This window comes from Aquarana catesbeiana, linkage group LG10, assembly GCF_042186555.1.
Source record: "Aquarana catesbeiana isolate 2022-GZ linkage group LG10, ASM4218655v1, whole genome shotgun sequence".
NCBI lineage: Eukaryota > Metazoa > Chordata > Amphibia > Anura > Ranidae > Aquarana > Aquarana catesbeiana.
The window spans coordinates 262,807,417-262,828,292 of NC_133333.1; the positions used below are offsets into that span (position 1 = coordinate 262,807,417).

The 20,876-nt window shown below is 48.9% G+C and overlaps 1 protein-coding gene across 1 annotated transcript in view; it reads left to right on the forward strand.

The window, feature by feature from the left end:
- PRDM2 (PR/SET domain 2) overlaps positions 1-20,876 on the forward strand; it is a gene marked incomplete in the record, with an annotated part of 84,192 nt that overhangs the window by 12,051 nt on the left and 51,265 nt on the right. The window contains 1 exon segment of the mRNA XM_073603736.1: positions 4,073-4,225. Within this exon segment, the coding sequence (XP_073459837.1) occupies positions 4,073-4,225 (153 nt within the window).

Consider the following 20,876-nt stretch of genomic DNA (forward strand, 5'->3'; position numbering starts at 1 on the left):
TCTTCCCTCTTTCCAGCCTCTTCCCCTCCTTTCTTCCCGCTTTCCAGCCTCTTCCCCTCCTTTCTTCCCGCTTTCCAGCCTCTTCCCCTCCTTTCTTCCCTCTTTCCAGCCTCTTCCCCTCCTTTCTTCCCTCTTTCCAGCCTCTTCCCCTCCTTTCTTCCCGCTTTCCAGCCTCTTCCCCTCCTTTCTTCCCTCTTTCCAGCCTCTTCCCCTCCTTTCTTCCCTCTTTCCAGCCTCTTCCCCTCCTTTCTTCTCTCTTTCCAGCATCTTCCCCTCCTTTCTTCCCGCTTTCCAGCCTCTTCCCCTCCTTTCTTCCCGCTTTCCAGCCTCTTCCCCTCCTTTCTTCTCTCTTTCCAGCCTCTTCCCCTCCTTTCTTCCCGCTTTCCAGCCTCTTCCCCTCCTTTCTTCCCTCTTTCCAGCCTCTTCCCCTCCTTTCTTCCCTCTTTCCAGCCTCTTCCCCTCCTTTCTTCCCTCTTTCCAGCCTCTTCCCCTCCTTTCTTCCCGCTTTCCAGCCTCTTCCCCTCCTTTCTTCTCTCTTTCCAGCCTCTTCCCCTCCTTTCTTCCCGCTTTCCAGCCTCTTCCCCTCCTTTCTTCTCTCTTTCCAGCCTCTTCCCCTCCTTTCTTCCCTCTTTCCAGCCTCTTCCCCTCCTTTCTTCCCGCTTTCCAGCCTCTTCCCCTCCTTTCTTCCCTCTTTCCAGCCTCTTCCCCTCCTTTCTTCTCTCTTTCCAGCCTCTTCCCCTCCTTTCTTCCCGCTTTCCAGCCTCTTCCCCTCCTTTCTTCTCTCTTTCCAGCCTCTTCCCCTCCTTTCTTCCCTCTTTCCAGCCTCTTCCCCTCCTTTCTTCCCGCTTTCCAGCCTCTTCCCCTCCTTTCTTCCCGCTTTCCAGCCTCTTCCCCTCCTTTCTTCCCGCTTTCCAGCCTCTTCCCCTCCTTTCTTCCCGCTTTCCAGCCTCTTCCCCTCCTTTCTTCCCTCTTTCCAGCCTCTTCCCCTCCTTTCTTCCCTCTTTCCAGCCTCTTCCCCTCCTTTCTTCCCGCTTTCCAGCCTCTTCCCCTCCTTTCTTCTCTCTTTCCAGCCTCTTCCCCTCCTTTCTTCCCGCTTTCCAGCTTCCTTCCTTCTTCTTCTGCCTTCCCTCTTTTCTCTTTTACTCTTTTTTTGTTTTTTTTCCTGTTTCCTTCCTCCCCCTTCTTTACTCTCCCCCCCCCCTTTACTTTTTCATCGCTCTTTCCTCCTTTACTCTATCCCCCCTCGTTTACTTTTTTTTTCCATCTTTATTCTTTACTCCCTCTTTACTCTTTCCTCCTCCTCCCTCTTACCTCTTTACTATTTCCTCCCCTCTCCCCCCCCCCCTCCCTCTTTACACCTTACTTATTCCTCTCCGCCCCTTTACTCTTCCCCCCCTTATTACTCGTTTCCCCTTCCCTCCCTCTTTCTTTCTTCCCTCATTACTCATTCCCTGTTCGTTGTTTCTTTCTTCCTTCCTTCCTTCCTTCCTTCCTTCCTTCCTTCCTTCCTTCCTTCCTTCCTTCCTTCCTTTTTTCCTTCCTTCCTCTTCCTTCTTCTATATATGCACCATAAGCCCCTCCCTCTCCTTCCTTCCATGCACCATAAGCCCCTCCCTCAGACTGCCTTGTCCCCATATTTGCCTTCATGGCAGATCTAGGCAGGGGCCCTTCTCTTCTGTGGTCAGCCTTGTTCTGAGCACATTGGAGCATTGGTGGGATGTGGAGGTCCTATGTCTTTGGACTCAGGTGAATGTGTGGAGGCCAGGAAGGGGAGGAGGTCTTGTCCTATGAGGGTCTACAACTGCTGAGTGTGACTGTTGAAGCCGTATGTCCCATCTAGCTGCTCTTCTTTCTCTTCTAGTTTATTGCTCCTCTGGAGATGAGGTCTCCAGAACTGCTGGCCGAGCTCCAGATGTGGCCTCACTGGAGATCTGAGTCTATAAGGTTCTCTGTCTGCTGGTAATGTCCCTCCCCCCCCCCCATCCTGCTGCCTTCACCCATTGGCTGCATTGCTTGCTCATTCTTCAGGCTCTGCAGATCATGAAGGAGATGATGTGATGTGTGAATCCTAAACTGCTGGAGAATCTTCAGCATCAAGTCCTGGTTCTGAGGTGTGATGCCATTTCCTCATCAGATTTTTAGAACTGAAAATCTGTAAAATGTTTCTAAAACCGGGACATGGAGACCAGTAAGGACCAGGATTTCAGTGCTGAAGATGGTGGGTTCGGGATACCGGAGGGTTGGTGTGAAGGTTCCTCCTCCCTGAGATCTTCTGTACGGTTCCCCAAATAAAGGCTATTTCTCGTGATTTCTGGAGGAATTTTCCATTGAGGTGCATGCAATAGGCTATGGAAGGAAATGTGAGGCGCGGAAATGTGTTATCTTTTGTGTGGAACTGATGTACATGAGACATTTAGGGGTCTATTGATTGAAAATTGTGCAAAGCCATTCACCCAGCATATGCAAGTACACTCAAAAACCGGCAAAATCGTCAAAAAACTATTGTTCTTTAAGCTATTTTCTCATCTGCATGAATATACATTTATGGACAGTGGCAAAATTTATACTTACGGCCACTAGATGGAGCTGAGGTGCATAGGAAATACATATGTCTTTGTAACATACAATATAATAATTCTAGAGAAAGCTAGAGGGAATAGGCAAATAAATGTAACCAATGGTACATGTAGATTCACTGGACGAGCGGCTGTGCAAATTTTCTTATAAAGAGCTCCAATCCCCCCCTGTGTTTGGTGTGTGGTTTTTTTTTTTTTTTTTTTTGTTTTTTTTTTCACCCAGCATGCTCATATGCTGGAGAGCGTAAGGTGGGTGGCATTCTTTTAAGAGTGCTTCCAACCAGACGGAGCCAAAAATGGGTCAATAGACTTCTGATATAATATACGTCTGACCAAAACGTGTACTTCCCTTCAGCTAGCCTTGTGGTTCACTCACCCCTACCACACTATACAGCCAGAAGGTGACACCACTGTTCTGCATCCAGGGCCCATATTGGACATCACACCCTCCTGAGGTCTTCTTTGTCTCTTATACTATAAGGACACTTGAAAAGCACCCAGTGCCTGAAACATGTAATGTTCCCAGCAGTTTACAGTGCATTGGGGACTGGATACAAGAAAGACACTCACACCCTTAATAGATTCTGGTAAGTGTGGGACAATGGGAACTCCTATATGTGGCAGGGAATTGTACAGATTGGATTTAGAAATCCATTGGGTAGTTTTATGGGTGATTATATTTCTTACTTTAGAGTCGGGAATGTTAGAAGGTCTGTCAGGATTTTGTCTGCTTCGGGAAATTTCTCCTCACTTCCTGTCTCTGAGACAAAACAGGAAGTGAGCGAGAATCTGTCAATAGTGATGGGAAAACCCTGCAGGCCGGGAGTCCTCCTCAGATAATTGTCAGCGATGGGACCAGCGATGGAGGTGACTCTCCTGAGTGGGTCATAGACGGCAAGAAAACTAGACTGGCTCCAAACATTCCAGTAAAGAGACCTCCGGCTATAGACGAGGCACTTTGGTGCAATGATGGAACTTTTTATTCCATGGAACTGAGCAGATCAAACCCAGCCATAGTTTTCTCAGTTTATATGGAGATTGTTCCCTTCTCAGACTCCATGTCCCAATCCAGCAGATTCTGGTGGACAATCAAACTTCTGGGTGGTAGATTGCTCGGCTTCCATCATATTTGCAATTCCGGCTGGAGGGAAAGTGGTTGTCATTGACTGAAAATTGCAGGCAGCCAGATCAAGGACAGCCCCATTTTCTAGATTTGTATTTCCCAGGCTGGGATCTTGGTAGATCGCCTTAATCCATTTGATGTTTTTGGATCAAAAGCAGAAGGGAAGTGTTTGAATTTGCTAGAAAATTGCTTGTGTGTGTGTCCGGTAATATGGATTGCCTTTTCAATACCCATTTTAATTGCTTGTGCAGCTGTGACCCGCCATCTGTGCGCTAATTTCATCCTAAATGTCCTTACCTACCATTAAAGCCTGATGACTCAGCTGTTCGTGGAGTGTGTGCTCCAGTCGGAGCTGAACTTTTCTGTATTTTAGGTGTATTACCCCAATCTGGGCTGGATGTGTGTTGATGCCACCGACCCCCACAAAGGAAACTGGCTACGCTACATAAACTGGGCGCGCTCAGCAAAGGAGCAGAACCTATGCCCTCTGGAGATCAACCGTACCATCTACTACAAGACCCTGAAGGTAGGAGACCTCTTTATTGGAATCTTTGATTTGTTGACTTCCAAACCTCCCCATTTCCCATTCCTTGCTCATAGATATCTGTGTTAAAGACCAACTCCGCCCAACTTTTCCAAGATGGCAGTCTTGCTTTCTTTGGGAAGCCAGCCTCATGTAGGGCAGAGAAGTCCACACAGAAGATCAGCTTTATAATACTTTATACATTTCCAGCATCAGATCCAGACTCCACATGTGAGGTCTGTATGTGGGGTGATCTTCACATCAACCAACTTCTGCAGAACAGATTGACCTTTGGTGCTCCACCATACTTGGCTCAGTGATAACCAAAATTCAGGAGACTTCTCCTCCCTCTGATCCTTGGGGGAGCTCCGGGGGGGCCAAATGGTGGCCTCCTGACCAGTCCTGCTGGAGCTCCCCAAATCCCAAACCAGAAATAATGTATCCCAAGTACTTGGAGCCATCACAGTGGCCACCTACCAACCAGACGATGGTCTCCAAACTTTCTAAACAAAGGGCCAGTTTACTGTCCTTCAGACTTTAGGGGGGGCAGATTAGGGCAAGTGGGAGTAGAAAATGTCCTGTGTCCAGTGGGATTGAACAATGCCCCATCGTTGGCATCAGTGGAAGGAATTCTGCCCCATCATTGGTGTCAGTGCAAGGAATAGTTAGTTAGAGGGGTTTTTAAACTAGACGATGGGGGGGAGGGTCCAGAGGTAGAGATAGTCAGTCAGCGCGGAACATATTCCAGAGGGTAGTATTGGGGGCATTAGTGGTAGGTTGACCAAAGCACAAAAACACAAGGTAAGTATAATAACAAGTCCTAGTTGCAATCTTGGAACACCCAATACGAGGACAATATGCGACCGGTCTAAACTATGTGGCATGTTCACCAATGCCAGGAGCCTGGCGGACAAGATGGCTGAACTAGAGATACTGTTGTACAAGGAGGATTTGGATTTTGTTGGTTCAACAGCTCTCATGATTGGCTGGCAAACATTCAAGGGTATACCCTTTATCGCAAGGATAGTGAGGGTAAAAAAGGGGGAGGGGTATGCCTATATATCAAGAATAATGTACAAGTGAATGTGAGAGATGACATCACTGAGGGAGCTAGGGAGGAGGTGGAATCTTTATGGGTAGAGCTCCAAAGGGATGAAGCTAAGGGGAAAATAATACTGGGAGTATGCTATAGGCCCCCTAACCTGAGGGAGGAAGTGGAGATGGATCTCCTATCACAAATTGGATTAGCAGCAAGGATGGGAAGTGTTATCATAATGGGGGATTTTAATTATCTAGACATAGATTGGGTTCCTTAATGTCTTGCAGGACAATTTTATGGGTCAGATGGTAGACGCACCAACTAGAAATAAAGCATTACTGGATCTACTGATTACCAACAATACAGACCTGATCACGGATGTGGAAATTTAGGTAACAGCGATCACAGGTCAATTAGTTTCAGTATAAATCACACAAATAGGAAACATAAAGGGAATACAAAGACACTGAATTTCAAAAGAGCCAACTTCCCTAAACTACGAACCTTGCTAGAAGGCATAAATTGGGATAAAATATTAGGAACAAAGAATACGGAAGAGAGATGGGTTTGCTTTAAGAGCATATTAAATAAGGGTATTAGCCAATGTATCCCATTGGGTAATAAATTTAAAAGAGCGAACAAAAGTCCTGGATGGCTTAACTCCAATGTAAAAATGCATATAAAAGCAAAGGAGAAGGCCTTCAAAAAATACAAGGTTGAGGGATCATCATCAGCATTCAGACTTTATGAAAAATGCAACAAGAAATGTAAGGGTGCAATTAGGACGGCTAAGATAGAACATGAAAGACACATAGCGGAGGAGAGCCAAAAAAATCCCAAGAAATTCTTTAACCACTTGCTTACTGAGCACTTAAACCCCCTTCCTGCCCCGACCAATTTTCAGCTTTCAGCGCTCTCACACTTTGAAAGACAATTACTCAGTCATGCAACGCTGTACCCAAATTATTTTTTGTCCTTTTTTTTCTTACAAATAGAGCTTTCATTTGGTGGTATTTGATCACCACTGGGTTTTTTATTTTTTGCGCTATAAATGAAAAAAGACCAAAAATTTTGAAAAAATAATGCATTTTTCTTTGCTTCTGTGATAAAATTTTGCAAATTAGTAATTTTTCTTCATAAATAAATATGTTTGGTAAAAGTAACCCAAATTGGTGGATATTATGTGGTCAGCAATAGAGTAGACTATAGAGTCTACAAGCTATGGTGCAAATCATAAAAAATGATCACATCTGATGTACTGATGCCTATCTCATTTCTTGAGACCCTAAGAAGCCAGGAAAGTACAAATACCCCCAAAATTACCCCTTTTTGGAAAGTAGACATTCCAGCGTATTTAGTAAGAGGCATGGTGAGTTATTTGAAGTTGTCATTTTTTCCCACAATTCTTTGCAAAGCTAAGATTTTATTTTATTTTTATATTTTTTTCACAAAATTGTAATAGCTTATTTCTCTCACATGGCATGTGTATACCACAAATGACACCCCAAAATACATTCTGCTACTCCTGAGTATTATGATGCCACATGTGTCGGACTTTTTCACTGCCTGGCCACATAGAGAGGCCCAACATGCAGGGAACACCATCAGGTGTTCAAGGAGCATAAATTACCCATCTAACTTGTTGACTACCTATTACACTTTTGAAGGCCCTGGAGAACCAGGACAATGGAAACGCCCAGAAAATGACCCCATTTTGGAAAGCTAACACCCCAACGTATAATCTATGAGGCATAATGAGTCTTTTGAACAGTTCATTTTTTCCAGAAGTTTTTGGAAAATGTGGAAAAAAAATTGAAATATCTTGTAAACGGACAACTTTGTATAAAAAAAAAAAAATGCGTTTTAATTTTTTTCCACATTTTTCCAAAACTTCTGGAAAAAAATGAACCATTCAAAAGACTCATTATGCCTCAAAGATTATACGTTGGGGTGTTAGCTTTCCAAAATGGGGTCATTTTCTGGGCCTTTCCATTGTCCTCGTTCTCCAGGGCCTTCAAAAGTGTAATAGGTGGTTGAGAAATGAAATGTGTAATTTATGCTCCAAGAACGCCTTAAGGTGCTACTTCAATGTTGGGCCTCTGTATGTGCTCAGGCTGTGTAAAAGTCTCACACACGTGGTATCGTTATACTCAGGAGGAGTAGCAGAATGTATTTTGGGGTGTTATTTTTGCTATGTAAATGCTATAATAAACACTGGGTATCCTCACTAGAGTGCCCTTCCACCAAACAGACACCCCCACCGCGCCAATGCCTCTAAATAAACTCAAATAGTGGTGTGAACCAATATTAGGTGGTGAACACCCAAAACATCCAATTCCTTACTCTCACAAATAGTGTTGACCAGTGTTAAATGGTGTGTATAAAATGTAATGAAAACGTGAGAGTCGATAAAAACAAGCGAAAATAGGAACAGCTGCCCCTTTAAATTATAAAGTATACAGGCAAAGTATTTACTCCACCATGCCACTGCTAGCCCAATACTCCCCTAGAGGCACATGGAATAAATATGGGGCGCTTCAAATATAAATAAGTGTAACCAAAAAAATGTATATAGCACAATAGTGGTGGAACCCTCCTACTGTGTTTTGTGCTGCACGTAACAAATAACACACATTAAATGAATAATTGTGACATTCACGTGAAACACTCTGTGAAATCACTGCATTCCATGCTGTGACATCTCAAAACATTAAATGACAGTCCATATGAATCAGATCCATCCAAGAGGAACTGCTTGTGATCACATCCAGTGTAAATCAGCTGCATACATTTAAGTGTCTTCGTGTGTCTTCCACCTCACCCCTGTGCTCAGTGAATCACACCCTCCAGAAATGCACTCACCGAGTTACAATGCCAGCACTTTCATGCAAGGCAAAAAAAAAAAAAAAAGAGATCTGTAAAGACGGATACATTTGATTGAGAGAGGTTCCCACCATGAATACTTTCACGCATGCTGAAAAATCTGCAATATGGACACTGGACACTAGGGGGCCGTTTGCCTTTTGATCACCATCCAGCATTTGATAAGGTTGGATGGGATAGGGTATGCAGTTACTACTCTTGTCCAGCGGGGGAGCCCGTGCAGGATCCCTCTATCCAACTCATCATAATTGATCCAAGGTTTGAAACAACCATTAGGAATGATATGCATATTTATCAATTAAGTGTGATTTATGTGTAATGTCCAAAAGATTTTCAACGATTTTGTTTTATGAGTGTTTTAAATGAGATATCCCATACATAATCAGCGGAACGGGGACGCGAGGTGTGCTCATGCGCAATGCGCGGCCGAATGGGCGTCAATTAGAAGCAAATATAAGGGGTGAATGACAGCCTGCACAGCCAATCCCATGATTAAGTCTACCTATGACGAAACATGTCGGGGGGCGTGGCTGTGAGACGTGACACACAGCGCAGTTGAACTACACAGGAATCAGGAAGTTTTAGTGGACGGAGGAGCAGAGGAGAGCTGAAGGGAGGGTGAGATTGCAGTGATACTGCAGCCCAGAGAAAGCACACCTCGGGTCCGCCGTGACCACCAGTTGTTTATTATTTGAGTTACACCTGTTTGAAGATTGCTTGAAGATTGATGTGATCCACAAATGATTTCTGCTGTTTTATCTTTTGTACAATGTGAGTGCATCAGTTGAAGGTTGCAGTGGTTTTAATAAATAGTTTTGCTGGTTTACACTATTGGAGCATTTTATTTTCTTACATGTGGATCCATATAACAACTATCCTCCTGGACACGTATCTTGCCATTTTTTACACCTGAGTGTGGTAAAACTTGCGTTTTTTGCCTTGCATGAAAGTGCTGGCATTGTAACTCGGTGAGTGCATTTCTGGAGGGTGTGATTCACTGAGCACAGGGGTGAGGTGGAAGACACACCAAGACACTTAAATGTATGCAGCTGATTTACACTGGATGTGATCACAAGCAGTTCCTCTTGGATGGATCTGATTCATATGGACTGTCATTTAATGTTTTGAGATGTCACAGCATGGAATGCAGTGATTTCACAGAGTGTTTCACGTGAATGTCACAATTATTCATTTAATGTGTGTTATTTGTTACGTGCAGCACTAAACACAGTAGGAGGGTTCCACCACTATTGTGCTATACACAGTTTTTTGGTTACACTTATTTATATTTGAAGTGCCCCATATTTATTCCATGTGCCTCTAGGGGAGTATTGGGCTAGCAGTGGCATGGTGGAGTAAATACTTTGCCTATGTAAATGCTATGTGTTGAAAACGCATATTTTTTTTTTTTTTTTTTTTTTTACACAAAGTTGTCCGTTTATAAGATATTTCCAACACATAGCATTTACATAGCAAAAATGACACCCCAAAATACATTCTGCCACTTCTTCTGAGTATGGCAATACCACATGTGTGAGACCTTTACACAGCCTGGCCACATACAGAGATCCAACATGCAAGGAACACATAGCATACACATACCAAGAATTACACCCCAAAATACATTATGCTGAGCAAAGGGTAAACAAAAGATTACCTGTGGTTTTAGTAGCACAGTTGTCCACAGGAGGATAGCACTGGTCCAGGCAGCATGCAGGAAATTGGTCAGCAACAGCGAACACAATTTTTCAGGCAGCAGCAGGGATACTGTCCATATACAGTCCAGGGTTAGTGCAGGCAGAGATATTGTCAGCAGTGCCAAAAATATTGGTTCTTCTAGTAGGCAGGAACATGGTCCATGTGCTGTAGTCAGTGCGACAGACGGAGGCATGACAGCAGTAAGTCCTACAGGCAGAAGTAGGGCCTCGTTCAGGGCAGAATAGGGACAGGGGTAGAGTCTTCTCCCACCCAAATCTCTTTGAAGCCTCTGAGTCTCCAGACCCTAATCTAGGAATGAGAAAACAAAGAAAATTGTTTTCTTCATCTAGAAAAACTATTCTGGAGCCCCTCACATGTGAGACCCCTGTGTTGAATCCCACTAGTCCAGTTTAATGGTACAAGATCAGTCCAAGAGGCAGAAACATGGTTAAACAGTCCAGGGTCAGTTCCAGATTAGGCAGAGGTATGTACAGAATCGGTAGGCAGAAGCGTGGTCAAATAACAGTCCAGGGTCAGTTACAGAGCAGGCAGTGGTATGTACAGAATCGGTAGGCAGAAGCGTGGTCAAATAACAATCCAGGGTCAGTTACAGAGCAGGCAGTGGTATGTACAGAATCGGTAGGCAGAAGCGTGGTCAAATAACAATCCAGGGTCAGTTCCAGATTAGGCAGAGGTATGTACAGAATCGGTAGGCAGAAGCGTGGTCAAATAACAATCCAGGGTCAGTTACAGAGCAGGCAGTGGTATGTACAGAATCGGTAGGCAGAAGCGTGGTCAAATAACAATCCAGGGTCAGTTCCAGATTAGGCAGAGGTATGTACAGAATCGGTAGGCAGAAGCATGGTCAAATAACAAGCCAGGGTCAGTTACAGAGCAGGCAGTGCCATAAGGTGTGTAAGGGCAGGAACTGAGGATTACGTTTACCATACTTCACTAATAATTTACTGAAGTATGGTAACGGCGAAAACATTGACCTATGCAGAGGCCTGGTTGGGAAGGACATTATGCACAATAATAAGGTATGTCTCTTCTGACTCCTGCTCTGGTACACACCTTACATCTTTTTTGACGTCGTTGGCCTGTTGGTTTGGGAGGGATTTTATCGGGAAAGTGGCGTTCGGAGAGTCGACTAAGAACATCTGATCAGATGTTTTCTGGTGGGCCGTTCGGGAATATAAGGGCAGTGTAAATTTCCTCCTGGTAGCCAAGGAAGGGTTGGGGGTTTTGGGTGGAGTTGCGGTAAATGATATAGGAATTGAATATGGCCAATTGAAAAAAAATTAATTGCTACTTTTTTATACCAATGGTATGTCCGTCTTGTGGCCAGGCATGGTTCGAGCATTTGGTCGTTGAAGTCGACTCCCCCCATAAACAAATTGTATTCATGGATGCATGTTGGTTTCTGGATGGGGCCATTCCTTCTGGGGATTTCCACATAGGTGTTATTGTGGATGGAGGACAACATGTAGACATCCTTTCTGTCCCTCCACTTCACTGCCAGAATCTCCTTGTTTCGCAGACTTGCCGTTTCTCCTTTTCTCAACTTCTTATTGACAAGACTTTGAGGAAAGCCCTTCTGGTTCTTTTTTACGGTACCACATGCTGGCGTCTTCTTCCGATGAAGGTTGTGGTACAGGGGCAGAGATGTGTAGAAGTTGTCTACATACAGGTGGTAGCCTTTCTCCAGTAGGGGGTATATGAGGTCCCAAACAACTTTCCCACTGGATCCCAAGTAGTCCGGGCAATTAGGGGGCTGCAGCTGGGTGTCCTTCCCTTCGTACACTATGAAGGCATATGTGTACCCTGTGGCTCGGTCACATAATTTGTATACCTTCACCCCATAGCGGGCCCTTTTCCTGGGGATACATTGCTTAATTTTAAGCCTGCTGCTAAATTTAACAAGGGACTCGTCCACACATATGTGTTGGTCCGGGGTGAACAGCTGGGGGAATACTTCAGAAAAATAATTTAGTATTGGCCGAATTTTGTAAAGCCTGTCATAATTTGGGTCATTTCGGGGAGGGCACTGGGTATTGTCACTGAAATGTGGGAACCTCATTATCATCAGATACCTGGTTCTGGGCATTACCGCAGAGAGGAGCGGCATGTGGTGGATGGGGTGGGTTGACCAATAGGAATGCAATTGATTTTTTTTTCTGAGTCTCATAATAAATGCGAGGCCCAAAAAAACCTTGAACTCCTCCACTGTTAGGTCTCTCCACTCATAGGGACGGGCATAGTATGATGTTGGATTTTGCAAAATAAATTGCTGTGCATACAGGTTGCACTGGGCCACAATTGACGCCAACATGTCCTCCATAAAAATTTAAAAAAATGAATTGGGGTAAAATTCTCTGTGTCCACCTGGACTCCTGGCTGGGCAGTGAAAGGGGGAACGTTAGCATCTCCTGAATTAAGAGGAAGCCACAAGGGGTTCTGAAGGGCATAGGGAAGGCTGGCATGGGACCTAACCCCTTGGGGTTGGGGTGACACCCCACTGGTACTTGGCCTTTCTTGCTGAGGTACTGTGGTGCTGCTGGTTGCCACTGCCTCCTCACCAGAACGCCTTCGTTTGGCGGGCCGAATATCTTCTTCCTCTGAGTCTGTCAGTGTTCCACTACTGAGGACTGGCTCATAATTTACGTCAGACTCAGAATCCGAATTTGAAAGGGAGTCTGAAAAAGAGTGCTCCCCGTTGCTCTCATCGGCCGTGGAAAGAATTTGGTACGCCTCCTCGGCGGAAAAGCTTTTTTTGGACATGGTTGCTGGTGGTGATGAGATTGCACAGGTGTGTGCTAAGCCTGCACTGATGTGCACTGATTGATGGCACTGATGTGCACTGATTGATGGCACTGATGTGCACTGATTGATGGCACTGATGTGCACTGATTGATGGCACTGATGTGCACTGATTGATGGCACTGATGTGCACTGATTGATGGCACTGATGTGCACTGATTGATGGCACTGATGTGCACTGATTGATGGCATTGATGTGCACTGATTGATGTGCACTGATTGATGGCACTGATGTGCACTGATTGATGGCACTGATGTGCACTGATTGATGGCACTGATGTGCACTGATTGATGTGCACTGATTGATGGCACTGATGTGCACTGATTGATGGCACTGATGTACACTGATTGATGGCACTGATGTGCACTGATTGATGGCACTGATGTGCACTGATTGATGGCACTGATGTGCACTGATTGATGGCACTGATGTGCACTGATTGATGGCACTGATGTGCACTGATTGATGGCACTGATGTGCACTGATTGATGGCACTGATGTGCACTGATGAGGCGGCACTGATGTGCACTGATTGATGGCACTGATGTGCACTGATCGCACAGATGATGCACTGATGGCACAAGTGGGCACAGATGGCACTAGCTATAGAAGCTAATTGTCACTGTGGGCACTGTTTGGACACACTTTGTTTTTTCTACTGAAAAATTCACTCACAATTGTTCACAGAAGCTCTCTCCTCACACGCTGTCTCTGTGTGAGGTGAGAGAGTTATGTGAGAGTTATATGTTTACATTTGAGATCATCTCTCATTGGCCACGGCGATTGCTCTGTAAACGGCCACTGCGATTGGCCATTTACAGCGATCTGTGATTGGCTGTGTCCAAGGGACATGGCCAATACAGATTTTCCCCGATGCGCGTTCACAAGAGTGCGCTGGGAGCGAGGAAAGGGGGCGACGTCAATGGACGTAGTCCTGGCAGTGTAGATCCGCGCTGTAGCACTCATTTGGCTATAGCGCGGATCTGAACTGGTTAAGTTTGTAAACAGTAAGCCCTCATACACACAGGCTGTTAAAATAACGTTATGAAAACGCCAGTATCTTTGCAGTGATTTTTTTTAAACATTTTTCAGCTTTTTTCAGCGTTTTTGCAATAGTGTTTTTTAGCGTTTTTGAGTGTTTTTGAGCGTTTTTCCGCATTAGCGTTTTTTAGCGTTTTGGTTTTTTTTTTCAAATTTTTTTTTTTTTTTTTTTTTTTTTTTTTTTTTTCAATGGATCAAAAACGTTAAAAAACGTTGGTGAATGACGTTTTTGAGCGTTTTTCAGCGTTTGAGCGTTTTTACAGCTGAAAAACGTCTCTCAGAACCCACTGGTCTTGGGGTTTTTTTACAGCTTAAAAACGCCTATGCCACTTGCAGCTCAAAAATGCCTAGGTGGGCATGAAGCCATAGACTAACATAGACAGGCCTTTTTAAGCTGCAAAAAAAGCTCAAAAAAGCAGCTGTAAAAACGTCCGTGTGCATGAGGACTAAAAAAGGGAGGACAGACCATATTGGCCCCATAAAGAATGAGGAAGGACATCTGGTTACAAAGGATGGGGAGATGGCGAAGGTATTGAATTTATTCTTCTCCTCAGTCTTCACGAGTGAATCGGGGGGCTTCAGTAACCAAAACTGCAGTGTTTATCCTCATGACACAACACAGGAAGCACCTCCATGGTTATCAGAGGACAGAATTAGAAATAGACTTGAGAAACTTAACATTAATAAATCACCGGGACCAGATGGCTTGCACCCGAGGGTACTTAGGGAACTCAGTCAGGTGATTGCCAGACCGTTGTTCCTAATTTTTACTGACAGTCTATTGACTGGAATGGTACCAGCTGATTGGAGAAAAGCCAATGTAGCACCAATATTTAAAAAGGGCCCAAAAAACATCCCTGGGAATTACAGACCAGTTAGCCTAACATCAATAGTATGTAAACTCTTGGAGGGGATGATAAGGAACTATATACAAGATTTTAGTAATAAGAATGATATCATTAGCAGTAATCAGCATGGATTCATGAAGAATCGTTCTTGCCAAACCAATCTATTAACCTTCTATGAGGAGGTGAGTTGCCATCTAGATAAAGGAAGGCCCGTAGACGTGGTGTATCTGGATTCTACAAAAGCATTTGACACAGTTCCCCATAAACGTTTACTGTACAAAATAAGGTGCGTTGGCATGGACCATAGGGTGAGTACATGGATTGAAAACTGGCTACAAGGGCGAGTTCAGAGGGTGGTGATAAATGGGGAGTACTCAGAATGGTCAGGGGTGGGTAGTGGGGTCCCCCAGGGTTCTGTGCTGGGACCAATCCTATTTAATTTGTTCATAAACGACCTGGAGGATGGGATAAACAGTTCAATCTCTGTATTTGTGGACAATACTAAGCTAAGAAGGGCAATAACTTCTCCGCAGGATGTGGAAATCTTGCAAAAAGATATGAACAAATGAATGGGGGAGGGGCGACTACATGGAAAATGAGGTTCAATGTAGAAAAATGTAAAATAATGCATTTGGGTGGTAAAAATCTGAATACAATCTATAGACTGGGGGGAGAACCTCTGGGGGGATCTAGGATGGAAAAGGACCTGGGGGTCCTAGTAGATGATAGACTCAGCAATGACATGCAATGCCAAGCTGCTGCTAATAAAGCAAACAGAATATTGGCATTAAAAGGGATCAACTCCAGAGATAAAACGATAATTCTCCCGCTCTACAAGACTCTGGTCTGGCCGCACCTGGAGTATGCTGTCCAGTTCTGGGCACCAGTCCTCAGGAAGGATGTACTGGAAATGGAGCGACTACAAAGAAGGGCAACAAAGCTAATAAAGGGTCTGGAGGATCTTAGTTATGAGGAAAGGTTGTGAGCTCTGAACTTATTCTCTCTGGAGAAGAGACGCTTGAGAGGGGATATGATTTCATTGTATAAATACCGGACTGGTGACCCCACAATATATAAATACCGGACTGGTGACCCCACAATATATAAATACCGGACTGGGGACCCCACAATAGGGAGAAAACTTTTTCACAGAAGAGAGTTTAATAAGACTCGTGGCCACTCATTAAAATTAGAAGAAAAGAGGTTTAACCTTAAACTACGTAGAGGGTTCTTTACTGTAAGAGCGGCAAGGATGTGGAATTCCCTTCCACAGGCGGTGGTCTCAGCGGGGAGCATTGATAGCTTCAAGAAACTATTAGATAATCACCTGAATGACCGCAATATACAGGGATATATAATGTAATACTGACATATAATCACACACATAGGTTTTTTCAATGTAACTATGAATAGTGCCCTTTTTGTTGTCAGTGGATGAAATCATGCCCCAAGGGCCAGATAAAGGCAAGCAAACGGCCACAGTTTGGAGACTACTGGAGGTGGCGGGATCTCGAGGTGGCGGGATCTGGAGGCGGGGAGGTGGCGGGACTGGGAGGTGGTGGGATCTTGAGGTGGCGGGATGTGAGGTGGCGGGATCTCAATGGGATGTGGTGGGATCTCAAGGTGGTGGGATCCCCAGGCGGTGGGATGGGAGGTGGCGAGATCTCGAGGTGGCAGGATTGGAGGTGACAGGATCTTGAGGTATGTGTGTGATGGAAAAATCTGGACAGCCGCACTCCGGATTGGAAAAGTGAAAAATAAAATCCTCTTTATTGAAAAAGTAATAACATAATTAAAATCCGTACATGGCTTTGTTGGGATAATGCAGCATAACCGCTAACGCGTTTCACGCTCCCATAGAGCGCTTACTCATAGCTCTTGAGGTGGCGATATGGGTGGTGGTGGGATGGTGGGAGGTGGCAGGATGAAAAGTAGCGGGATCTCGCGGTGGCGAGATGGGAGGTGGAGGGGTCTGGAGGCGGGAGGTGGCGGGATGGGAGGTGATGGGATCTGGAGGTGGCAGGATCTCAAGGTGGGAAGGTGGCGGGATGGGAGGTGGCAGGATCTCGAGGTGGTGGGATCTGGAGGTGGGGAGGTGGCGGGATCTCACGGTGGTGGGATGGGAGGTAACGGGATCTGGAGGTGGCGGGATCTCACGATGGCAGGATGGGAGGTGGCAGGATCGCGAGGTGGCGGGATCTCGCGATGGCAGGATGGGAGGTGACGGGATCTGGAGGTGGCGGGATCTCAAGGTGGCGGGATGGGAGGTGGCAGGATCTGGAGGTGGCGGGATCTGGAGGTGGCGGGATCTGGAGGTGGGGAGGTGGCGGGATCTCGCGGTGACCGAAAACGGAGGTGGCGGGATCTCGCGGTGGCAGGATGGGAGGTGACGGAAAACGGAGGTGGCGGGATCTCGCGGTGGCAGGATGGGAGCTGGCGGGATCTCACAGTGGTGGGATGGGAGGTGGCGGGATCTGGAGGTGGGGAAGTGGTGGGATTTCACAGTGGCGGGATCTCGCGGTGGCAGGATGGGAGGTGGCAGGATCTCGAGGTGGTGGGATCTTGCGGTATGGGGATGGGAGGTGGCAGGATCAGGAGGCGGGATCTCACGGTGGCAGGATGGGAGGCGGTGGGATCACGCGGTGGCGGGATGTGAGGCAGCGGGATCTAGAGATGGGATGTGGTGGGATCTCGAGGTGGCGGGACGTGAGGCAGCGGGATCTCGAGATGGGATGTGGCGGGATCTCGAGGTGGTGGGCTCTCGAGGCTGCGGAATGGGAGGTGGCGGGATGGGAGGTGGCGAGATGGGAGGCGGTGGGATCTCAAGGTGGCGGGATGTGAGGCAGCGGGATCTCGAGGTGGCGGGACCTCGAGATGGGAGGTGGTGGGATGGGAGGTGGCGGGATCTTGAGGTGGCGGGATGTGAGGTGGCGGGATCTCGAAGGGGATGTGGCGGGATCTCGAGGCAGTGGGATGGGAGGTGGCGGGATCTGGAGGCGGGGAGGTGGCGGGATCTCGAGGCGGCGGGATAGGAGGTGGCGGGATTGGGAGGTGGTGGGATCTTGAGGTGGCGGGATGTGAGGTGGCGGGATCTCGATGGGATGTGGTGGGATCTCGAGGTGGCGGGATCTCGAGGCATTTGGATGGGAGGTGGCGGGATCTCGAGGTGGCAGGATTGGAGGTGACGGGATCTAGAGGTGGCGGACTGGGAGGTGGCGGGATCTCGAGGTGGCGGGATGGGAGGTGGTGGGATCTTGAGGTGGCGAGATGGGAGGCGGCGGGATCTCGAGGTGGCGGGATCCCGAGGCGGTGGGATGGGAGGTGGCGGGATCTCGAGGTGGCAGGATTGGAGGTGACAGGATCTTGAGGTGGCGATATGGGTGGTGGCGGGATGGGAGGTGGCAGGATGAAAGGTAGCGGGATCTCGCGGTGGCAAGATGGGAGGTGGAGGGGTCTGGAGGCAGGAGGTGGCGGGATGGGAGGTGACGGGGTCTGGAGGTGGCAGGATCTCAAGGTGGGAAGGTGGCAGGATCTGGAGGTGGCGGGATCTGGAGGTGGGGAGGTGGCGGGATCTCACGGTGGTGGGATGGGAGGTAACGGGATCTGGAGGTGGCGGGATCTCAAAGTGGGAAGGTGGCGGGATGGGAGGTGGCAGGATGGGAGGTGGCGGGATCTCACGGTGGTGGGATGGGAGGTGGCAGGATCGCGAGGTGGCGGGATCTGGAGGTGGGGAGGTGGCGGGATCTCGCGGTGACTGAAAACGGAGGTGGCGGGATCTCGCGGTGGCAGGATGGGAGGTGACGGAAAACGGAGGTGGCGGGATCTCGCGGTGGCAGGATGGGAGGTGGCGGGATCTCACAGTGGTGGGATGGGAGGTGGCGGGATCTGGAGGTGGGGAAGTGGTGGGATTTCACGGTGGCGGGATCTCGCGGTGGCAGGATGGGAGGTGGCAGGATCTCGAGGTGGTGGGATCTTGCGGTATGGGGATGGGAGGTGGCAGGATCTCGAGGTGGCAGGATCTGGAGGCGGGATCTCACGGTGGCAGGATGGGAGGCGGTGGGATCTCGAGGTGGTGGGATCTTGCGGTATGGGGATGGGAGGTGGCAGGATCTCGAGGTGGCAGGATCTGGAGGCGGGATCACGCGGTGGCGGGATGTGAGGCAGCGGGATCTCGAGATGGGATGTGGTGGGATCTCGAGGTGGCGGGATGTGAGGCAGTGGGATCTCGAGATGGGATGTGGCGGGATCTCGAGGTGGCGGGATATCGAGGCGGCCGGATGGGAGGTGGCGGGATGGGAGGTGGTGGGATCTGGAAGCAGGGAGGTGGCGGGATCTGGAGGCGGCGGGATGGGAGGTGGTGGGCTCTCGAGGTGGCGGGATGGGAGGTGGCGAGATGGGAGGCGGTTTGATCTCAAGGTGGCGGGATGTGAGGCAGCGGGATCTCGAGGTGGCGGGATCTCGAGACGGGAGGCAGTGGGATGGGAGGTGGCGGGATCTGGAGGCGGCAGGATGGGAGGTGGTGGGATCTTGAGGTGGCGGGATGTGAGGTGGCGGGATCTGGAGGCGGCGGGATGGGAGGTGGCGGGATTGGGAGGTGGTGGGATCTTGAGGTGGTGGGATGTGAGGTGGCGGGATCTCGATGGGATGTGGTGGGATCTCGAGGTGGCGGGATCTCGAGGCGTTGGGATGGGAGGTGGCGGGATCTCGAGGTGGCAGGATTGGAGGTGACGGGATCTAGAGGTGGCGGACTGGGAGGTGGCGGGATCTTGAGGCGGCGGGATGGGAGGTGGTGGGATCTTGAGGTGGCGAGATGGGAGGCGGCGGGATCTCGAGGTGGCGGGATCTCGAGATGGGAGGTGGTGGGATCTTGTGGTGGCGGGATGGGAGGTGACGGGATCTGGAGGTGGCGGGATCTCAAGGTGGGAAGGTGGCAGGATCTTGAGGTGGTGGGATCTGGAGGTGGTGGGATCTGGAGGTATGGGGATGGGAGGTGGCGGGATCTGGAGGTGGTGGGATCTGGAGGTATGGGGATGGGAGGTGGTGGGATCTCGAGCTGGTGGGATCTTGCGGTATGGGGATGGGAGGTGGTGGGATCTCGAGGTGGCAGGATCTGGAGGCGGGGAGGTGGCGGGATCTCACGGTGGCAGGATGTGAGGCAGCGAGATCTCGAGGTGGCGGGATCTCGAGTAGGGATGTGGTGGGATCTCGCGGTGGTGGGATGTGAGGCAGCGGGATCTCGAGATGGGATGTGGCGGGATCTCGAGATGGGATGTGGTGGGATCTCGCGGTGGTGGGATATTAGGCAGCGGGATCTCGAGATGGGATGTGGTGGGATCTCGAGGTGGCGGGATCTCGAGATGGGATGTGGTGGGATCTCGCGGTGGTGGGATGTGAGGCAGCGGGATCTCGAGATGGGATGTGGTGGGATCTTGTGGTGGCGGGATGGGAGGTGATGGGATCTGGAGGTGGCAGGATCTCAAGGTGGGAAGGTGGGATGGGAGGTGGCAGGATCTCGAGGTGGCGGGATGGGAGGTGGTGGGATCTGGAGGTGGGGAGGTGGCGGGATCTCGCGGTGGCAGGATGGGAGGTGACGGGATCTCGAGGTGGCGGGATCTGGAGGCGGGGAGGTGGCGGGATCTCACGGTGGCAGGATGGGAGGTGACGGGATCTGGAGGTGGCGGGATCTCAAGGTGGGAACGTGGCGGGATGGGAGGTGGCAGGATCTTGAGGTGGTGGGATCTGGAGGTGGTGGGATCTTGCGGTATGGGGATGGGAGGTGGTGGGTTCTCGAGGTGGTGGGATCTTGCGGTATGGGGATGGGAGGTGGCGGGATCTGGAGGTGGTGGGATCTTGCGGTATGGGGATGGGAGGTGGTGGGTTCTCGAGGTGGTGGGATCTTGCGGTATGGGGATGGGAGGTGGCGGGATCTGGAGGTGGTGGGATCTGGAGGTATGGGGATGGGAGGTGGTGGGATCTCGAGCTGGTGGGATCTTGCGGTATGGGGATGGGAGGTGGTGGGATCTCGAGGTGGCAGGATCTGGAGGCGGGGAGGTGGCGGGATCTCACGGTGGCAGGATGTGAGGCAGCGGGATCTCGAGGTGGCGGGATCTCGAGATGAGATGTGGTGGGATCTCGCGGTGGTGGAATGTGAGGCAGCGGGATCTCGAGATGGGATGTGGTGGGATCTCGAGGTGGCGGGATCTCGAGATGGGATGTGGTGGGATCTCGCGGTGGTGGGATGTGAGGCAGCGGGATCTCGAGATGGGATGTGGTGGGATCTCGGGGTGGCGGGATCTCGAGATGGGATGTGGTGGGATCTCACGG